The sequence below is a fragment of the Neodiprion virginianus genome, chromosome 5, assembly GCF_021901495.1.
Source record: "Neodiprion virginianus isolate iyNeoVirg1 chromosome 5, iyNeoVirg1.1, whole genome shotgun sequence".
In the NCBI taxonomy this organism is placed as follows: domain Eukaryota; kingdom Metazoa; phylum Arthropoda; class Insecta; order Hymenoptera; family Diprionidae; genus Neodiprion; species Neodiprion virginianus.
The window spans coordinates 2453756-2474637 of NC_060881.1; the positions used below are offsets into that span (position 1 = coordinate 2453756).

The window sequence follows — 20882 nt, forward strand, 5'->3', positions numbered from 1 at the left end:
CGGCTGTTCGCGCAGGCTGGCCAACCCGAGTTTTCGGCCGTCAAACTCTTTCCGCCGGCGACGCGGTTCCTACGAATTTTCGAGGTTAGGATCTCGAACAATCGAGACGGCGACTCGGAAAGGTTTCGGAAGCATTTGTCGTCGGGGCGGAAAGTCGATTCTTCGAAGAACGGTCGGAACTCGACGCTTGCGCTCTTTGAAAATTCAAACGCAGACATTTTGCGTAGGTTGGCCCGCCTGCGTCGCGGACGAGAATATCGCCGCGGGAACGTTTCGCCGACCAATGAGATTTGATTATTCGGCGCGTGCGCGGTTCATTTTCAAGTTTCAAGAGATTGTCCCAATATTTTATGACAACCACCTCCCTCTTATGCATACAAGATTTCTATCCTAGGATCAAAGTCGAAAGTGATACGAACGAAATATCATGGTGGGAAATTTAAATGACAGGAAGGGGAAAAGCAAACGAAAAAAAAAAATCGACAAATCTCTCCATGTGACCCAAAATTACTGATATATTAAACTTTATTCTGACGTGCCACGAAGATGTGGAGAAACTTCGTCATCGTTCTTACGGTGGATGGTTATGGAAAACTCTGCGTTCACCTACGCGACCCCCCCCCCCCCCTCCCCCACCCCCTCTCTACATCGTGTCAATAATAATATATCCTCTGCTGTTGCAGTGTTCGCACAAATGCAACCGAGGTCGCGTAATCACTTTCTCGCCTTATAACCTATTCGAAGGTAGGTAGATAGATAGACGAGTAGGTAGGTGGTTGGATGCTGGCGTAGGTGCGACGTATAAGGACGTCCTTCGTTGCATTTTGAACAAGAGGAGGTGTATAATAATCGAGAGTTTCTTTGTCTGATTTTAGATCAAGAAAACCCGGTTCGTTTTCGAATTCCCTGCCCAACCCACTGTCCGAGTTCATTCCGTTCATTCATAGATTCGTTCGTTCATTGATCATCGATGAATCACAAGTTCATCATTTTTTCACCTCATCGCTGCATCGTCGTCATCGGTGATGAAAATAATTGCATGTGAAGGCACAATTTACATACGTATAAGTATATGCGTTATACATCCGTATACGTGTATCCGTCATAAATGTGCTTGTCACACTGTGGTGTTTAAAAACAAAGAAAGAAAAAAATAACAATTAACTGTTTTCCACCATGACACCCTGTAAAATGTTTGTTCAGGTTAACAGAAAGGTTCTTTGAAAATATGAACGTATTACGTTGCGTGAAAGATCGTGTTCAAAGATTTCTCAATCAGATACGTGAAACTTTTAAACTTGGAAACGAAACAACAACGCAAAGGTAAGTAAGGCGTGATTGGTTTATAATGGCAATAGTAAGTATAATAAAATACTAAACGATCCATGACGGAACTTGAACAGCAAACAACATCACAACCATTATTTTAATCAGATTGAATTAGAAATTGTATTATTTGAATTTCGAACAAGTTTCTCTGTAAATGGTTATACAGCATTGTTCCATTATAAATAAATATGTTATACGTATGTGTAACTTCGCGTCGTGTGAAGTACATAGACTTACATCGACGCTTCTCCATTCTCTATTGAATAATAATAATAACAATAATCTCCATTCGTAATAAAACGATTTATTTTTTTCGCGTCTGCATTAAAATTTTTTTTAATTAATTCTTCCTTTATTTCTTTCTTTCTCTCGCTGTAACAATACAAACTATTCCCAAGACCGTGTCGTGAAAGAACAAGAAGAGAAAAGAAAAAAAAAAAGAACGAAAGAAATCCAAGAATCCAAGCACCGCAAATACAGAAATTAATGAATAAATGTCCATTGAAAATCGACGACGAGTATATTATAATATACATAATATATTATACCAACTACGTGATACATTGTGTTGAAAATATTATCACCGCCAATTCGCACCGTTGTAAAAACGTTTTCCATTTATCATTGTCGCAAGTAACCCGCAAGTTCATGATTCTCCCAGTGTTATTTAAATAAGAATTTCCATGTTTTTTTTTTTTTTTTTTTTTTTTTTTTATAGTTCATTCTTTTCCTCTTTTTTCTCATCTCACACACATATAAACAAATTACACCACGCGTACGTGAATAATATAAAGTATAAACATTATAATACCGAGTATAATAACGCGCGTAATAATATATGTATAACAATAAGACTCGCGACTAGAACCTTTGCAGGAGTCAATAAGCGGCGGATAAAAAAACCTGCCTAATAGAAAAACGATTGACTTCAGCCTGCAGCACGGAATAATATTTACGCTCACTTCCTCGATCACCGTTTCAACATTATTATACGCGTATACGTGTAGATAACGAGCGAATTTCCAACGACCGAATGGTTTCGTCATCCGCTGCAATTTAACGCGCATGCGCTAAAGTTCGAGAGCGGTTGTTTTGCCAGGTTGACCAACCGACGTGAACGTAACCTAAAAAAATTTCGCAGTCGACGCTGGCAAGCGGGGCTCGAAACAAACGGATGTAAAATGTTTTTTAGGTTAAACACATCGCAGCTACTTGACGTGTAAAATTTATGACTGCTGGCCACCCTGACAAATAACTGTGTTCTCGAATTTAACCCTTTTAATCGTACATTTTTCCAGTCAATATATTCGCCTGAATTTTGTTAGTCGGGAGGGTTTTCAGGGTCGCTGATTACGAATCTGAAGTCAGAATTTGATCATTTCCAAATCCCATATGGCGGATGTAAAATCGATAAGACTGTAATAATTGGATGATTCTTGCCGAAATTTGTTACTGGACGGTTTTTGAGGTCACTGATTGCGAATCCGAAGTCAGAATTTGATCATTACTAAATTAAAGATGGCGTATCCAATATGGCGGATATAAAACCGATAAAACTATCAAAATTCGATGATTCTGACCGAAACTTGTTACTTAGGGGTCGCTGATCACAAATCTGAAACCAGAATTCGAACATTTCTAAATCCAAGATGGCTGACGTTGATTCGGAAAAACTGTAAAAATTCAATGATTCTGGCAAAAATTTGTTACTCCGGGGTTTTTGCTGTCGCTGATCGCAAATCTGAGGTCAGAATTAAAATTCTAATCCAAATCCGGCGTCATGTCGCAACAAATATCTTTTTTCGAAATGTCGTTAGATCCCCCTTTATTTTCTCACAGTTTAACCAAACCTCTTGGCTCCTAACCGTTCCTTTATTACACCACCTACACATTACGACTGAAACATGAAACTGGAATAATATTATTGCAGATCACCTGTGACACGGCACATCGATCAACGATGATCAACGTTAAACAGACAGCGAGAGACCGTATTGTCATCTTTTCTCCACTCGGATCGATACATAATACAACGACACACTATCCTAGGTATTTTCTCAAAATATTATCGTGCAACAAGTGAATGTAAGTAGCATAAGCTACGCAATAATTGTAATATGATTAACGCCATGATAGCTAGTGTCGACGTTACTTACGTACGCATCAATTTATTAACCGTCATCTTTCATTGTTACTCTTCGTCAATCATATACACAATATTACGTACACCTAAGAGTCCAAGCACTCTCATGTTCCACCTTCGCTCTTCCGCTCCTTTATGCGTATGTAATTCATCTTCAGGATTTTGCACTATTGCAATTTACAATTTTGTATGTTCGATTCTTTACGAGTCGTCGACATTGATATACACAGTAATGTACGCAATATCGACGCTCAGGTTTAACGAACAATTGACATACAAGTTAACCCAAAGCATGTTTGGGATGCGTTACATCCATATATACGTATAAAACACACGTGAACCGAGGTACCAGACGATGAAGTCATGAATTTCAACGCCATCATCTACTGCGATTCAGTTTTGCAGCGTCTTGTCTTGTCATGTATTCCCTATATATATATTATATATAAATATATACTCACCGAAGTTAAACGAATATTTAATTGACTGCAAACCGCGGGTGGAGAGGAAAATTCACCTTCTCACTTTATATCATTATTTTCTATTCTTTTCATTCGTTTCGCTCAAGGTTCAAGTTTATCGTTAAATAAATAAATTAGAATATATTGTATATTAATTATCGTATATCCGTACATGGGATTGAAGTTGAGAAGAATTAGAAAACGAGAAGATAAAAATAATAGTGTAAAATTATGTTGGCAGTTTCGTTGCCCAAACAAGGATATTATAAATAAAGGAACGAGTGACTGATGTGATTGTTTCTTACAAACGCTTCGAACCGACAACAAGTGTTACTACATGTACGATACGATATATAATGTATTTATATGGTATGCAACAAACCCGGAACAAACGAGCAAATTGTATAATAAACGCCGCCGATACATACGTAAAAAAAAAAAAAAAAAAAAATGTAAAACACGACGTTGCAATAAATACGTTATTTATACGTGTACGCGATATAATCTGCATTCAAAGATAAATGGACATTACGATAAATACTGTATAATTTGAACTTTTCATTTCATTTCATTTCTTTTCTTTTCTTTTCTTCAACTATTATCGTTGACACATGATCGTATAACACACCTATACGTATAACACCTAGGTTGGTACGAAAAGGTATATGAATATTATTAACAAGTGCAGTTGTCTGTACATGTAATAATAAAATACTTTGGACGGAGGAAATAAAGTAAAAATACGAGCTTCGTTTCTGTACATCCACGTCCACTTTATAATGAAAGAACGATTAAATCGTCGACGTAAAATGTGTACAGTGCAATTACATACACGCGTCTTCGAAAACGTGTGTATTATTATTATTATTATACATATATAATTATTAAACAATACATACCTTGGTGTGTACTTAATGGACTTAATAGGTGTTGCGGTATTGCAACGATTAGCGGGTTTAATTATGCGTGAAATCCTACCGCGAGAGTGGAGGATAAAAAATTTCCATTCATCGTCATCTTCTTATATATGTATATGTATATATATAAATATTGTTTACCGCTGCGGACACTCGTGTAGCAACAAATATTAGGTCAACAAGTGTGTGCATATGTTATATATACATATATATATATATTTTTTTCCAAAGTTACACGCTCAACGATTACAGGAAGAGGAAATAAGACGGCAGTGAAAATTTGTTTCCTTAATGTCGACGTTTAATGGTTACCGAACGCGATTTTTTTATCTTCACTTTTACTAACACGCGTAAATAGTTTTACTTAATTTTAAATCGGAAGTTTGTAGATCGCTAACGAAGAAATCTACATATAAATTTCGGATGCATAAATATTTTTCTGGGTCATTCAGAGCTCTGCGAAACAAGGTCTCTTGTAATTTTTTCGATAACTCGACTCTCTTAAAAGTTATTCCAGGTTAAAGTTAATGTTGTAAAAAAAGAAAATTCACTTTCTTTTTAAGATTAATAACGAAAAGTACTATACCTATCGTCACGGAATATTGTGGGTTTCTTCTTGCAAAACATATCAACAACGTTATAAAATCGTGTCATTTAATTCATTCTCAACTCGAGCTAATTCAATTTTTGCTATATATATATATATATATAAAAAAAAAAAAAAAACCTCAAGGGCTCAAATTTTCACAACCGTTTTATTTCCTCCTCCTACAACTGGCAAACGTGTGACTTTGAAAATAGAAAAACAGCAAAAAAAAAAAAAAAAAACAGTCCATTTTTTTGGGACCGGTCTAACGTATATGCGATATTATTTTTTTTTTCTTTCAGTACGAATCTCATTTCTTATATATATATATATATACACATGGTACGCATGTTATATACGTTACAATATACAGGCAAAAAGACCCAGAGCAGCGCGCCGCGACGATGATGGCCTACTTTCAATGCATGTAATAATTAGACACGTCCGCGAATGATATATTACAGGTATTCACCATGTATATACGCATACGCATACGCATGCATAAATGTATACGACACACATAATATTTATATATATATATATATATATATATATATATATATATATATATATATATATATATCGATTTTTTTACCCCCCCCCCCCTCTCTCTCTCCGAACAAAATGTCGTCGTCGAGATGAAATTTCGAAAGGAGACGAATTTCGGGAACGAAACCGAAACTGCGGGAGAAAAAAAAGAGAGAAAAATTCAAACAAAAAAAAAAAAAAAAAAAAAAAAAAAACGCAAACAAATTGGCGAAGGGAATGAAAGAAATTTGGGAGGGGAGGGATAAGGAATATTTCCCTGATCACGGTACAATGATAACGCGAGGAAATACAAAAAAAAAGAAAGAAAGAAAAATCAACATCGTTAACAACAAGCTCGGATTTTTTTTTCCTCCTGGCATGCAAAATTAAATGTCGTTACGTCCAAGTATATTATAATTCATATATTTCACGCTTGTTTCGTCACGTGGTACTTCGATTACAAAAATACTTCAGGTCTGTTTTTCCCTTACATATCCCTTCTTCCTCTTCTTCTTCTTCTTCTACACTTGACGTTTCGATTATTTGCCAATTAAAAATATCGCAAGCGTGTAATGCGGTAAAAAAATTACCAAAAAAAAATAAACTGTTCAATCGCAAAAGAATAACTATACCTACGTAGATACGTATTATACACGTTGCAGAAAGTAAAAATGGCAACAATGGGGAAGAAAAAAAATTCAATTTCGCTCGTGCAATTTATACGCGTATAAATATGTAATGCAGAATGCGTAGAAACGGAGAGAGAATTGCACGAGGAGAATTTGCTTTTGCTTTTGCTTCGGGGGGACTTTCGATACGTTTACATACGTATACGTACACTGTAATGTAAAATAGCAACCCAACTTGTACAGGTATAATAACGCGATTAGTTTTCATCGCACATACGTAACATATCTGATTGTGAGTCCGGGTAGTCTCTGCGGGAATAAAGTTCGTGAAACGATTTCGAAAAGAACCCGAGCCGTTGTCACGACAAATTTGCGCAGTTCTCGCGTCTGCAAATTTTGCTTTGCAAATTATATCGATTTATCCACACTATCGCATTATCCAAACGCACGTGCGTTTTACGAATCAACGTACAGAGATAATATGCAAACACTCTGGCGAAATTATTTGCACTTTCGCACTTTCGCCCTCGATGCGAGGATAAAAATAGTAGGTATTAACGGCAGGAGGCGTACATAGATATTGCAGTCACGACACCTAGGCGCGGAAAACGCAAATATACGAAAGAAAGTGAGAGATGAAAGTGAGAAAAAAATATATATATATATTGTATATTGCGCGAATCGAATAATACGAAATAAAATTTGTGATTTATTGTGTTTCGTCAATTTTAAAAAGATGAAATAAAATTAAAAAAAAACATTATTATACGTACAAATATGTCGGAATGTTTAAAAAAAAAAAAAATAAACAAAAAAAAACAACAATTATTTCCTGTTTTCCACCGTGGCAATCCCTAAAAGTTTGTTTAGGTTAAAAGAACGGTTCTTACATGATAAGGAATATCGCAAAGAATCCCAAACTTGTAATATCAAGTCTCAGATTGATGTCTGACTTTTTCATTATTAGTTCAATCTCGTTTAAACAGTTATAATTCGATATGAACTTGGTTTGGATTGAATATACGAATGTCAGAAAAGAAATGATAATTGATACGATGCAACGTGTTTCCGTAAATATTCGGAATAAAAAAAATGTTGAAAAAAGAAAAACGAGCGCGATATTTCACGTAACGTAAAATGTTCATATTTTCACAGAATCTTTCTTTTGACCTAGACAAACTTTAAAGGCAGTGCCACGGTGTATTTATTTACTTAATTACTTCGATTGGAGCAATTTTTTTCCAGATAAATCGGGTCGTAAATTAAAATGGGACACTTGAAACTTGAAAACGAACCGCGCACGCGCCGAATGATCAAATCTCATTGGTCGGCGAAACGTTCCCGCGGCGATATTCTCGTCCGCGACGCAGGCGGGCCAACCTACGCAAAATGTCTGCGTTTGAATTTTCAAAGAGCGCAAGCGTCGAGTTCCGACCGTTCTTCGAAGAATCGACTTTCCGCCCCGACGACAAATGCTTCCGAAACCTTTCCGAGTCGCCGTCTCGATTGTTCGAGATCCTAACCTCGAAAATTCGTAGGAACCGCGTCGCCGGCGGAAAGAGTTTGACGGCTGAAAACTCGGGTTGGCCAGCCTGCGCGAACAGCCGATAAAACTGGCGCGTGCGCGGTTCGTTTTCAACTTTCAACAGATTCTCCCGGTGTGTAGTTACCTAGAAACCGAAAAATATTGAAACTCTTTCGTCGATTCAATATAATACTCCAATTACAAATATCATAGATATGCCTTTAATTGTACTCGTGCAACGCGAATGGAAACTGACGATGACCGACAGCATCAAACGCGTATACATATATATCTCCATCACTCTCTTTCTCCCAGCAGCAAGCCGCCCGACGCTTTAATTACACTTGAGAAACTTTCTCTCCTCTCTAGTTCTCGTCGTCGACGCCGAACGACGACTTCTTACATACTCTGTAATAATACCTGAGTAAAACACGCGTTTCTCCGCTGCGTTATATACAGTGATTTTATTATACCATCCTATCCGTATATATATATGCAACACAAGGTACAGAAATACAGTACCTATAATAAATATTTACACAAAATTATGTATAACAATTACGAGGTATGTATGGAAAAAATAAAAAACAAAAAATCGCTTTTTTCTTCTCTCTTTCTTTCAACGCAACAATCTTTTGAAAATGAAACAACAACGTCGTAAAATTTTGAGAGAGAATTGTAAAAAAAAAAAAAACCGAGAATAAACATAAATTATAAATATATATATACATCTATACACAATAAATGGAAAGTGAAAGATTTCTCAACGGAAAAATGTCGGGTGTCGGGAAAAGAAGCTTGTCGGTTTTATTTGTTTATTTTTTTTCTTCTTAATTTCATTCTTCGTTATTCTTTTTCTGTTTCTTTTTCTCGTTTTAAAATAAATCCACGCACGAAAAGAAGACCCAGTACACCTATGTATGTACGTATGCACATATGCAATAGCGGTACGCGTGTAATAATTAAAGCAGGGAACAAATATTGAAATTGAAAAATATAGGTATATGTGTATAGTATGTATAACATATGTATTGCAGGTATAATACGTAACAGGAAAAACAAAATCCTACGTACGTATAACGCGTAAAAACGATTCAGTATTAATAATATCGTTGATACAGTTGTGTAGAAATCGATTACTCACCTTTGTGCGATTCAGCGGATTTGTGAAATCCCATCCCGGAGCAACGAAGAGATATCCACATTTCGATATTTTCCTCGTCGCCTGAAATCAGAAAGAAAAAGAAAATTTTAATGGTGAAAAGAAGAGAGAGAAGAAATTAGAAGATACGGAGGGAAAATTTCACACAAACACGACGAACAATGATAATAAATAATTTCACACTGCGAGTTCCAAGTTTATAGAGAAAAAAAAAAGAATAATATCCAATTCGAATTTCGAAAACTAAAAATTCAGATTCGTGACTAACGATCTAAAAGCCCTTGGTTAACACATGTTATATGATAAAATATGACGATCATTTTTATTTTGAAACTCTGTAACGGATCCATCGTTACAAATTTTGGAAGTCTGATCTTGGTTTCGTTTATCGATGAGCGAAAAAATCTCCGCCTACCAATTTCAACCGTAATCGGAATATTTAAAAATTTTGTTTCCACCATGTTTGATCGGCATTTTGGATTTTGCAATCCAACTTGAGACTCGTTATTAGCCACGCAACAAACCAACGGGTATTAATTTTCATCAAAAGTCAAAAGTGTTTAATTCTTTTCCCATCTTATCGAATAACCCAAATTTAAATGTCGCAAATCTAACCTCAGTCTCGTGATGCAGAGATCCGAAAAACATCGCGGTACCAATTATCATTAAAAATCCGTTCAACCATCCTCAAGATATCATAATTTGTGAGTGATTTTTTGGAAGTTCAGCCTTTAAATAATATTTTTCATTTTCGGAACGATTACGACAACTTCAAGTTTTTTGCTTCGAGAACAGAGAAACTGCGAGTTAATGATAAAAATCGGCAAATAGATTTTCACGCACATGCATGTTAATTATCGCGCATCTATACGCGTATAACGACCGACCGGATACTATTTAACCACTTCCGGGTTTAACCCCATTTCTTTGTTAAACCGTAAACCGTATCCGGTTCCGCTGCGATATAAAGAAATACGCGCAATTTTCCTACCTGCTTTTAATATCAAGCTATACGCTATAAAATAACAGGAAAAATACTTCTCGTATCGTGAAAACTATGACAATTTTGTTATTTAATTGACCTAGATAAATTATCACGTTACTTGTAACACGAAAGGATGCAGATTTTATTTTCGATTTATCGTTGTACTTATTCGTTTATTCACTCGTTTTTTCTTCATTTTTTGAATTCAACAAAAAACAAGAAAAGTTCAAATATAATTCTATCCAAAAATTTTTTTCCTGCTTAGTTTTCCGTCAAATCGTGTTGTTTAGGTTTCCACTCGTGTTTTTCGACATTTCTGTTCTTCTCTTTTTTACCAACGATTCAATACCGAGGTTGACCGGAAATTATCAACCGTATAATACGCGTTGAATTTATACACGTGTGTATATAATTAATATGCACACGTTACAAAAACACATATACAACGATAAAACAAGACTTTTGTTATATTATCCCTCAGCGTTTCACAACGATTATTCACCAGAGCCAACTTCCTGGCTTTTTAAAAATTCAATACAATGTACGTACATACTTATACAATATCTATTCACGACTAAGTTCACGGAGAGATGAGACAAAAATTTATACAACGATCGGGAGAGACGAATATTATTTCATATAATTTCGATATGAGGATAAAAATCCGAACGTCGGAGGGGAGAAAAAAAAAATCCTGCGCGGTTGGTTGGTTAATTTTATCAAACCCGTTGAAATCCGTTGCTTTGGACAGTTTTTTTGTAGAACAGCAAGCGTAGATGTGTTGCATAAATTAAAAGGAAAAGCAAGAAAAATGTAAAAGCTAGAAACAAATAATAGTCCCATTGTCTCTTTGCGTGCGTGTATAACATTATACATCGTGTTATATAAGTACACAGATATATATTATACATATATAAGATAAAGGATATTCGAAAGCGGCTGCTGCCAGCTATAATATATATTTGTAAAAATTATGTCTTCGTTGTTACAATAAATAATCAATTTCACGCCAATGGTATTATAAAAAAAAAAATTCTGGGCCGGGGTTGAAATTCAAAGTTACGAAAGTGCGAGATTGAGAAAATTTCAGAATCTGAAGCATCGAAATTCCGAGTGATCGAAGATTTTGAATACCGTGAATTTCTGGCCAGGTGAAATTTCGCTTCAATTTTCGCCAGCAAATAATTTGTAATCAAGCGTTTTCCGATCATTCAAAATTCGAAATTTCTCTGCTACGTTAAGAATTTCAATTAAATTGAAGATAAACAAACTTTTCTCCAAACTAGATCGACGATACGTCACATATCGTACCGTAATACGATTCAAAGCATACGTACAAAGACAAAACAGATAATAAAATAGCTGGAAGAAAGAATATTTCAATATTAAACCCGGCACCTTTTTCTATAATCCCACGCATATAAATTGCAGTATCCAATTATAATTTCTTCTTCGTCTTATTCATTTTCCACGATTCGCTCCCAAAATCATCTATACGTATAAAAATAAAAACTTTCAACTCCCAAGTTACTTCTCAACTTCGTGCGTCAAGTGCACAAAATATGTCGCGAGACGGCGAGTTCGGAAAGAGAAAATCTTAGTCTAATGGAAAGCGACGTAGTTACATGTATGTATGTACGTAACGCACTGCACAAGTAGCTTTTATACCTATATATATATATATATATATATATATAGGAAAAAACTGTACGCATGCTGACCGGTTGAATTGCGCGATGAATTTACAAGAAGCTAATTACCTTACGCGTATCAAGAAAAAGCTGAAAACGTGGCTGAATTCGCGCGTACGATTACAAGTTTTTTTTTTTCTACAGCTATTCACATACGGAATAACAGAAACGGGAGAAAATCGGGAATCGGAAAATCGTCTCGAAAAAAAAAAAAAGAAAAACAAACACACGGATTTTTTTCCCAACTTGCATTGGAAAACGTCCTCGTTTATCTATCGAACTAAATCGAATAGCAAAGTTTCCTTCCTTTCCTTTTTTTTTTTCTTGCCTTTCTTTTCTTTTCTTCGTATTCTTCCGAGCAGCGTTTCACGGATTCGTGCTCCTCTGTCTTATTGTATACACGTTTACACTGCAGTATACAATGTGCAGAAATAATGAAATTTCCAATTACGCGATAGCAGAGAAAACATTCTTTTTCCACAGCCGGTAAAACTTTCTATTATAGGTACATTAAATACATAAAATATACCTTGTACATCGAATTATACGCTCAACGCTGCGAAACATCTTCACCGAGTCTCGTCATCCTCTCGGTAAATAATACAGTTTAAATAGAATTTAAAAATTTGATAATTTATTTCTTTAATATATATAAAAGCTTAATAGCATCATTTTCATTATATTAAAGAAATAAATTACAAAATTTTGAAATTATGCGGATTTGTTCCTGCGATTGTGAGCAACAACTTTGCCAAGTTTCAAATCGGTCCCTCAATTTATACCAAAGTCATAAAAAACGAAATAACTGGTTGTAAAAACTACATGTATTTTGTATTCAAAACGTTCCAAGCTTGTAGGCACGTGTTCCAGTTCATGTAGAGGCTCAAAAATTGAATGAACATTTTTCCAACCCCCAAATAAGAATAACCTCGATATATATATAAAAATTAAAATATATAATTAAAATATATATTTATACAGATACAACGACCACGACGAGGTCGAAAGTATCGAGTTCGTTCTGTGTTTTCTGTATCGTATTATAAATAATATAACCATACCTGTGAATGCTCACAGGATCGATTTTACCGTTACAAAAATCATGCATATACATAGTATATACATACATACACATATATTTACGTATAATGTGTAGCCAGAAGGCAGAAAGCAACAGCAGAGGAAAAATAAGAAGAAGAAAAAGAAAAAAAGATGTTTCAAGATCGTACAGTATCTCCGCAAGGATCCGAAATATACATATTTTCAGGTAAACATATAAGATGCAGTGCCTTTATTATAAATATAATACGTATCCAGAAGCGAATGATTTCTCTTTGATGATCGATGTCGCACGTCAGGTAAATATGTATGTGTATAAAGAGGCAATCGTTGAGCCTTAAAATATATATATATATATATTTTATTCAACAAACATCATCGAGGTCGATACCATTTTCCCCTGGAGGACAACAACAATAACAACAAAATATACCGATACAACGAAATTAGAACACACACGCTTCGTGGCGTTAATGAATCGATAATATCTAGTCCGCATATCGAGATCAACGTACGGTTTCGTCGTCTGCTATAATTATACGCGAGGATAGAATAATAAGATCAGAACAACAAAAAAAAAAAAAAACAATAGATAATTAACACAACCGCCCGTATAAAATAATAAACGGTTCAAGCCGCATGAGAAAATAACGATTCTTAAACGTAGCACAAATCAAAGCACCTAATAAAAGTAGAAGGATATACATATAAGTACAGTATATATAATATATGATAAGACGACGACGTTGCACGCATCACGCGTGACACGCGTGTGAAACAATTACGCGAAGTTATGCGACTGCAGTTCCAACCCAATTATACGTACGTACGATATAAGGGAGTGAAAATCGTGAATCCGAAGCACCGTTACAATTCATCGTACGCGCAGGTTCGATCGTTGATGTAGTACTTCGCCACGTGCGAGGTTATTTCAAAAATTGGGTCAGATCTGAGAAATTTTCAAAATTTAAAACGGTGGATTTAATATAATAGGATAGGACCAATTTTTATATTTTCAGTCCGCCGTATTGGATCCGCCGTCTTGAATTCTGAAATTTCGAAGTCAGATTCGTATTCAGCGACCCCGAAAACCCCCGGGTAACTGCTTTCAAGCGAATCGGGTCGATTTTAATATTTTGAGTCCGCCATATTGGATCCGCCATCTTGAATTTTGAAATTCTGACGTCAGATTCGTATTCAGCGACCCCGAAAACCCCCGAGTGACTGCTTTCAAGCGAATCGGGTCCATTTTAATATTTTGAGTCCACCATATTGGATCCGCCATCTTGAATTTTAAAATTCTGACGTCAAATTCTTATTCAGCGACCCCGAAAACCTCCGAGTAACTGCTTTCAAGCGAATCGAGTCGATTGTAATATTTTGAGTCCACCATATTGGATCCGCCATCTTGAATTCTGAAATTTTGACGTCAGATTCGTTTCAGCTACTCTAAAACCCAAGATTACCGAGTTCCACTTTACCAGTCTCCCCCGTAACCTTCCCACAATTACATTTTTTCTGTAAAAACAATCATTTTCAACACTTTGTTTATTTATATCACCACAATCCCTCTTTGAACATCATCATTTACATCTCGGAAATCTTTACTCGTCATTCTTTCCGAAATCGCGTAAATTATCTCAACCGAATGCACTTTTTCGTCCTCCGAAATGCGGGAAATGCGGGAATAGTAACGACTTTCAAAAAACCGCGCATATATTTTTTCTTTTTTCTTTTTTAAACCTTTTTTGGAATACGAGTAACGTTCCTGAATCCCGCCACAAAAGCGCTACGCGCTATCGAAATTCAATCTAATACAAGCAGAAGAATGACAAGTTTGCTCGGTCGGTAAGGGTAGAACTGCTACACACCCTTAACTGACGCCAAGTCGGTTCAATTAACGACAATTAACGTTTTTTGTTATTTTATATACGATCTGACGGTAGATTTTCGCGTATAAAAAATTGTTTTACAAGTATAAACGATTGTAGGTACTGCAGTTTTGATAAAAAAAATCTCTGTATTGTTGTTGTTACTATTATTATTATTATTATAAAGTAGGTAGAAAAAAAAAAAAAAAACGACGTACACAGATACTACAACCAGTGCACCTTGCGCAGCCAAGACGACACGCCTGTATATCCTGTATACCTCGTACTTCTAAGCAACAAAGCCATAATCATCATCCGTGGATTCTAGAATAGCCAGTCAGGCCTGGATTATAGTCACGCACCATTTACTCCGGTAGAAAATGTAGAACGGAACGCGTTGCAGCAGATATCGTCGACATACAAACGTGACGACGATCTTCTTTCTTGTGGGAATAAACATTTATTATTCACTCTGTACATCGATTACGGTTGTGAAAACGATATTTGTTTATCTACGTTAGTTTGTCTTCCACATCCTACAGGTTAACTCTCGTTTCGACTAGTATCGTGATCTTTCAAAAATTATTAACAACGTTTCAGAATCAAACAATCGGCATGAAAAATCGCCACGTCCCGTTCAATTTGTACTTCCGGTTTTACCGGAAATATATTCATTCTCAATCTCTTACCGACAAACCTACAATTTTTCCTCCCTAATACTCTTTGTAACTAAACGATCACGTTTTTCTTAGTTTATACGTTCATTTTTTTTGATTCAAAACGCAACAATTTTTTGTTCATCAGAATTTTTTCTTTCCTTTTTTTTTCAAGTTTTTCTATTCAAACTTTTTCATTCAGGTTTCAGGTTTTTGGACAGTTATACCGACCGACTCTTTCCTAATTTTTACGACGATGAAAAGTATCGCGAAAAGATTGTTTTCGTATCGAATAATATAATTGGAAAATAAGTAAATAGACAAATGCAAAAAAAAAAAAAAACCAACAACCAATTCAGATATCCGAAAACGACGAGGCATTGTGCAGATCACGTGAGAAAAACGTAACACGAATCCGTGACTAGCTTTGTCTGTGTTTCTACACGTATATATTATACAAAAAAAAAAAAAAACATCGACGTAGATAAATTCAATGCGAGAAGAATAAAAAGAGGAATAAGAAAAGAGGTATTGAAGTGCCTTACATATATATATGTATATATAACATTCTATTGTGTATTATTTTATATATTCTATAGACCGTCGTCGTCTTGACCGAAATATTATACACACACAGAGACACGGAATTTAATGGGCACACTTCTGTTGGTTAGCATATTCGAAATGATCCAAATATACTACGATAACACATTGCGTCGACGTTTGTTGTTGTTGTTGTTGTTGTTGCTGTTATGGGTCATCTTGTTACCCATCATTCCACTCTGTGCATTGTAGGGTGGTAGAATTTTGTCTCACTTCTCGTCCTCCTTTCTTCGTGGAAGAGGTTTCATTGTTTTTGCTTTGATTCTTTTTTTTTTTTTTTTTTTTTATTTTCTTTATTTTCTTAATTTTTTGTTTTCTCCTTCCTGCAGAAGTAGAAGAATTTTGGAAAACAATCGGTCGGTGATACTGACACTAATGTAAATGTTGAATAACGTAGAATATAACAAACAAACGAACGATCGTAAATCAGGTGTTATACGTGTAATAAATATTTTAATACAAAGTGTTATCCCACCTATCTACCTGTAACATACATATATATAAACATATATATCATGTACGTACATAACCTAAACAAGAATGAATAATACAAGAAAAAGAAAGAAAAAAAAATATAGCGACTCTCACCGGTGAGAAATAAATTACAGATTCATTCGTTGAAAACAATTGTATTTGCACAAAAAAAAACACCCCGCTGCTCCGTGTATATGCGTATATACCTACTGAAAAGAGTAATGGAATAGAAAAAAAACAAAAAAAAAGAAAAGAAAACCGGTAAGAGGCAATAAAAAAAAAAAAGAAAAGAAAAATACCGAAAGAACGAAAGAGGATAATCCGCAGACGACATGCAGTTTAGTTAGTTGTTACACGAGCGTACTATAAACGTAATAAACACGTCACGACGACGACGACCAAGTTACGAAGTTTAGCAAACATCGCGCAAAATGAACACGACTCGCGTTCACGGCGTACTCGAAATGTTTTCGACGTTATTATTTCATGTTATAATTATTATTATTGTTACTCATTTCCATTACGTACGGATATTGTACGATGTGTACAGTACGAGAGGCACAGTCAGCTAAAAACCGATCATAATCGTCGATGACAAGTTACGGTTTCGAATTCATGAACAACAATAATAATGATAATAATATAATAATACTTAATACACATTCAAGCTAAATCATCCTTGCCCAATACTTAGACACGTAATTGGTTCGCCAAGGAGAAAATCCTCTCGAAACTCTAGAGATCGTTGAGAGAAAGATGTATTTATTAGATAAACAAAAATATATTCATCGCCGGAATCAATATCTCTTTGTCGCTTTTTCTTTGAAAGCAAAGTAATATAAAAAAAAATCCAAAAATAATGATAATAAGAATAATAATAATTGGTCTAACGACGCTGAGAGTTAATTTGTCACACGATACGGTTGAACCAGGTACAATTGTACAGGTATATGTGTATGTGTATATATTGGGACAATCTCTCGAAACTTGAAAACGAACCGCGCGTGCGCCGAATGATCAAATCTCATTGGTCGGCGAAACGTTCCCGCGGCGATATTCTCGTCCGCGACGCAGGCGGGCCAACCTACGCAAAATGTCTGCGTTTGAATTTTCAAAGAGCGCAAGCGTCGAGTTCCGACCGTTCTGCGAAGAATCGACTTTCCGCCCCGACGACAAATGCTTCCGAAACCTTTCCGAGTCGCCGTCTCGATTGTTCGAGATCCTAACCTCGAAAATTCGTAGGAACCGCGTCGCCGGCGGAAAGAGTTTGACGGCCGAAAACTCGGGTTGGCCAGCCTGCGCGAACAGCCGATAAAACTCGCGCGTGCGCGGTTCGTTTTCAACTTTCGAGAGATTCTCCCGGTATTTGTAATCTATACATACATATGTATATATATATATATATATGTATATATATGTATATCGTTGAGAATTGTAAACAAGAAATATGCGATAGGACTACAGGGCGAATACCTAATATATAACCCAACATGAATTCCTCGAGCTGCTATGTTCCTACAGGTATACGTACCTACGGTACGGAACATCACACTGTTATGGACTGGCACCTAATTATGCCACTGTGTCAGTAACAGTACACCGGCCGTTATAAAAGAGACCCGCAGCACGTCAAGAGGATGAGGATGACGATGATGATAAGAGAACCTCAGGTACGAAGACTTTTGACCCCTTCTTCTTCTTCATCTCATTCTTCTCATGCTTTTTATTCATATTCTTATTCTTATTCTTCTCAAGGGAAGAAGGCGGAAAACACGTGCCGACTGACATGCACTGCAAATCCATGCCGCGTTACGGTGCGCAACCGTTTCGCATGATCGTGCATTGTAATATGGGTACGTCCGTCATTGTCGAAGAAAAACAAGAAGATTTCATACCGCAGAGTCGAAAGAGATGTACCTACGTGAAATAGAAAATAAAGGACGAACGAATAATGTGGGGGAAGAAAAAACAATCGAACGGTTTTGCTAGAATTTTTCTTATTTATGTGTAATGAGAAAAAAAACGAAATGAAGAAGAAGAAAAAGAAGAAGAAAATACGCAGTGCACGTCGTCGATAACAACAACAACAATAACAACGTACCACACGCTCTGTAAAATTGTGTAGGTACATACATCATCATCATCATCATCATCATCATCATCATCATCATCATGCGTATTATACACGAGAAAAGTTGTGTAAACGCGAATAGGTTTATAAACAAATAAGTGAACACCAGTTTATTACGGACGGTTGCTCAAACAAATGTTCGAACGTCAGAACGAATTTTTGAGAATTCTTTCAGATACTCAAATTTTACGGCACAAAAAGACATGTTGGCTTTCAAAGATCACAAGTGATACAGAATTTACTTGAACCGTGTTATTTTTATGAAAAATATATACGTATAAAGGACGGTGTGAAATCTCTTAATGTTATCATTATAAGCTCAAGTTTTAACAGGCGTATTTTTATATCCAAATGAAACTTTTGAACATGTTTCAAAGAAGAAACAAAAAATTGTATGTATGTATATATATATACACAAACGATGATGGTGACGAGCGAAGGAAGAAGAAGAAAAAGAAGAAGAAGAAGATGGGAAAAGGAAAGGAAAGAAAGGGAAGGGAAGGGAAGGGAAGGGACGTTCACGGATGTCAATGCCCCAGGGAGTCTAGTAGCGGGTTACAGGAATAGAACAGGGACACCCTACGACGCAATGCGGAGGCATACCTATAAAACGGTTGGTTGGTTGGGAAACATGGGGCGGGGTCGAAGTTCCGAATTTGAAACAATCCGAAAGCGACAAATTCCGAATTATTTGCTGGCGAAAATTGAGGTAAAGAAATCAAACTTTGAAGAAAAAGCAAAGTTTCGAATGGTCCGAAATCATTTCGTACCGTTGTCCTTTTTTTTCTCAACTTGTTGCACATTGCTCAGCGCCAAAACAAGTACACCCCAAAATTAAAGAATGGTAACCATACCTACCGATGACGCGCATTTCTTCTCCAACGCATGCTTAAAACAGTAAACTTTTTTCCTTCTTCCAACTAGTCAAGACCACGCTTCGAGTGTATTTGAATCAATTATAATTTTCCATACTCGATATACACGTAATCCCATTGTAACAATCATACCATTACCCCTTCTCTGACACACGGGGTCAATTTGACCTTTTGTCCCTTTGGTTGAATTTTGGTTAAAAAAAAAATTGAAAAATATACTTAAAAAATTCCTTGATATTGTCTACAAAATTGAAATGCAAGACGTATAAAATTTGGGTTAAAAAATACATATATATATATGTATAAAACAATTTTCAACTATGGAAAAGTGAGCATTCGATGAAAAATTCATCCGGGTGAAAATGATCCGGGTTGTCAACGAATGGTGAACCAATTGTAAGCATTAAAATATTTAACTTGACTATTTCCGCCACCGATGTTCACAACCTTTTATGTACACGTATTGTTCTATTTTTTTTTTTCGTTTACCCAACACACACACACATATAGGTATATAATAGGTGTAAACGAGATAAAATATCTATACGATAATTGTTAATATACCGTGTCTAGTGACGTAGTTTCCCAATCCATAGTACAACAAACATCACATCATATATATACACACATCTCTAATCTACAATATTGAATGAAATTTCGCGTTCACCTCAAATCTTATCTTATCCTGCACGATTCGCTTGTCGTGTGTATGCGTAACTTACAATATGAAGTACCGTGTATCAAGAACCGAGGCGAAGGTATGTAAAATTTTAACAACGCCCAAGTTTTATGCGTAAGACAAATTTTCAGAAACGGCGTTAAATTGTTGTTAATTTTTTGTGATCGATAGATCGATTTAACAACGATCATGAAACAACGCCGGTGATCCGAATCAGCTGCAATTTTCATTTTATCCCACAATTTTTATAACAATATGAACGGAAATATGATTTTCCGAAAAGTTGCCGTATTTCTTTTATTGTTAGTTATGTTTTGTGTTTTTTTTTTTTTCCTTCTCTTGTCGAAGATATGAAAAATAGACTACACTTAACAAATAACGCGTGTAGTAAAATGTATCGTTAATATATTTATAAACTACGATGTCTGGGGTAAGAAAAAAAAAAAAAAAAAAATTTGTCAACCTCTCTCTGGAAAAAAAACAAACTACACGGCTAAGAAAGAAGAGCTAAATCTTTTTGCATTTTTGCTTTCCAAAGGCTTCGTCATCGCCTGTCCGTCTGTTACGGCGGTCATAAA

General features: G+C 35.7%; 1 protein-coding gene across 3 annotated transcripts in view; it reads right to left on the bottom strand.

Annotated features, from left to right (window-relative positions):
- Positions 1–20882, bottom strand: part of LOC124305255 (protein outspread) — a 68990-nt gene that overhangs the window by 37910 nt on the left and 10198 nt on the right. For all 3 annotated transcript variants that reach the window (XM_046764454.1, XM_046764455.1, XM_046764456.1), the window contains exon 2: positions 9263–9343. In XM_046764454.1, the coding sequence (XP_046620410.1) occupies positions 9263–9343 (81 nt within the window). The remainder of the gene's footprint in view (positions 1–9262; positions 9344–20882) is intronic.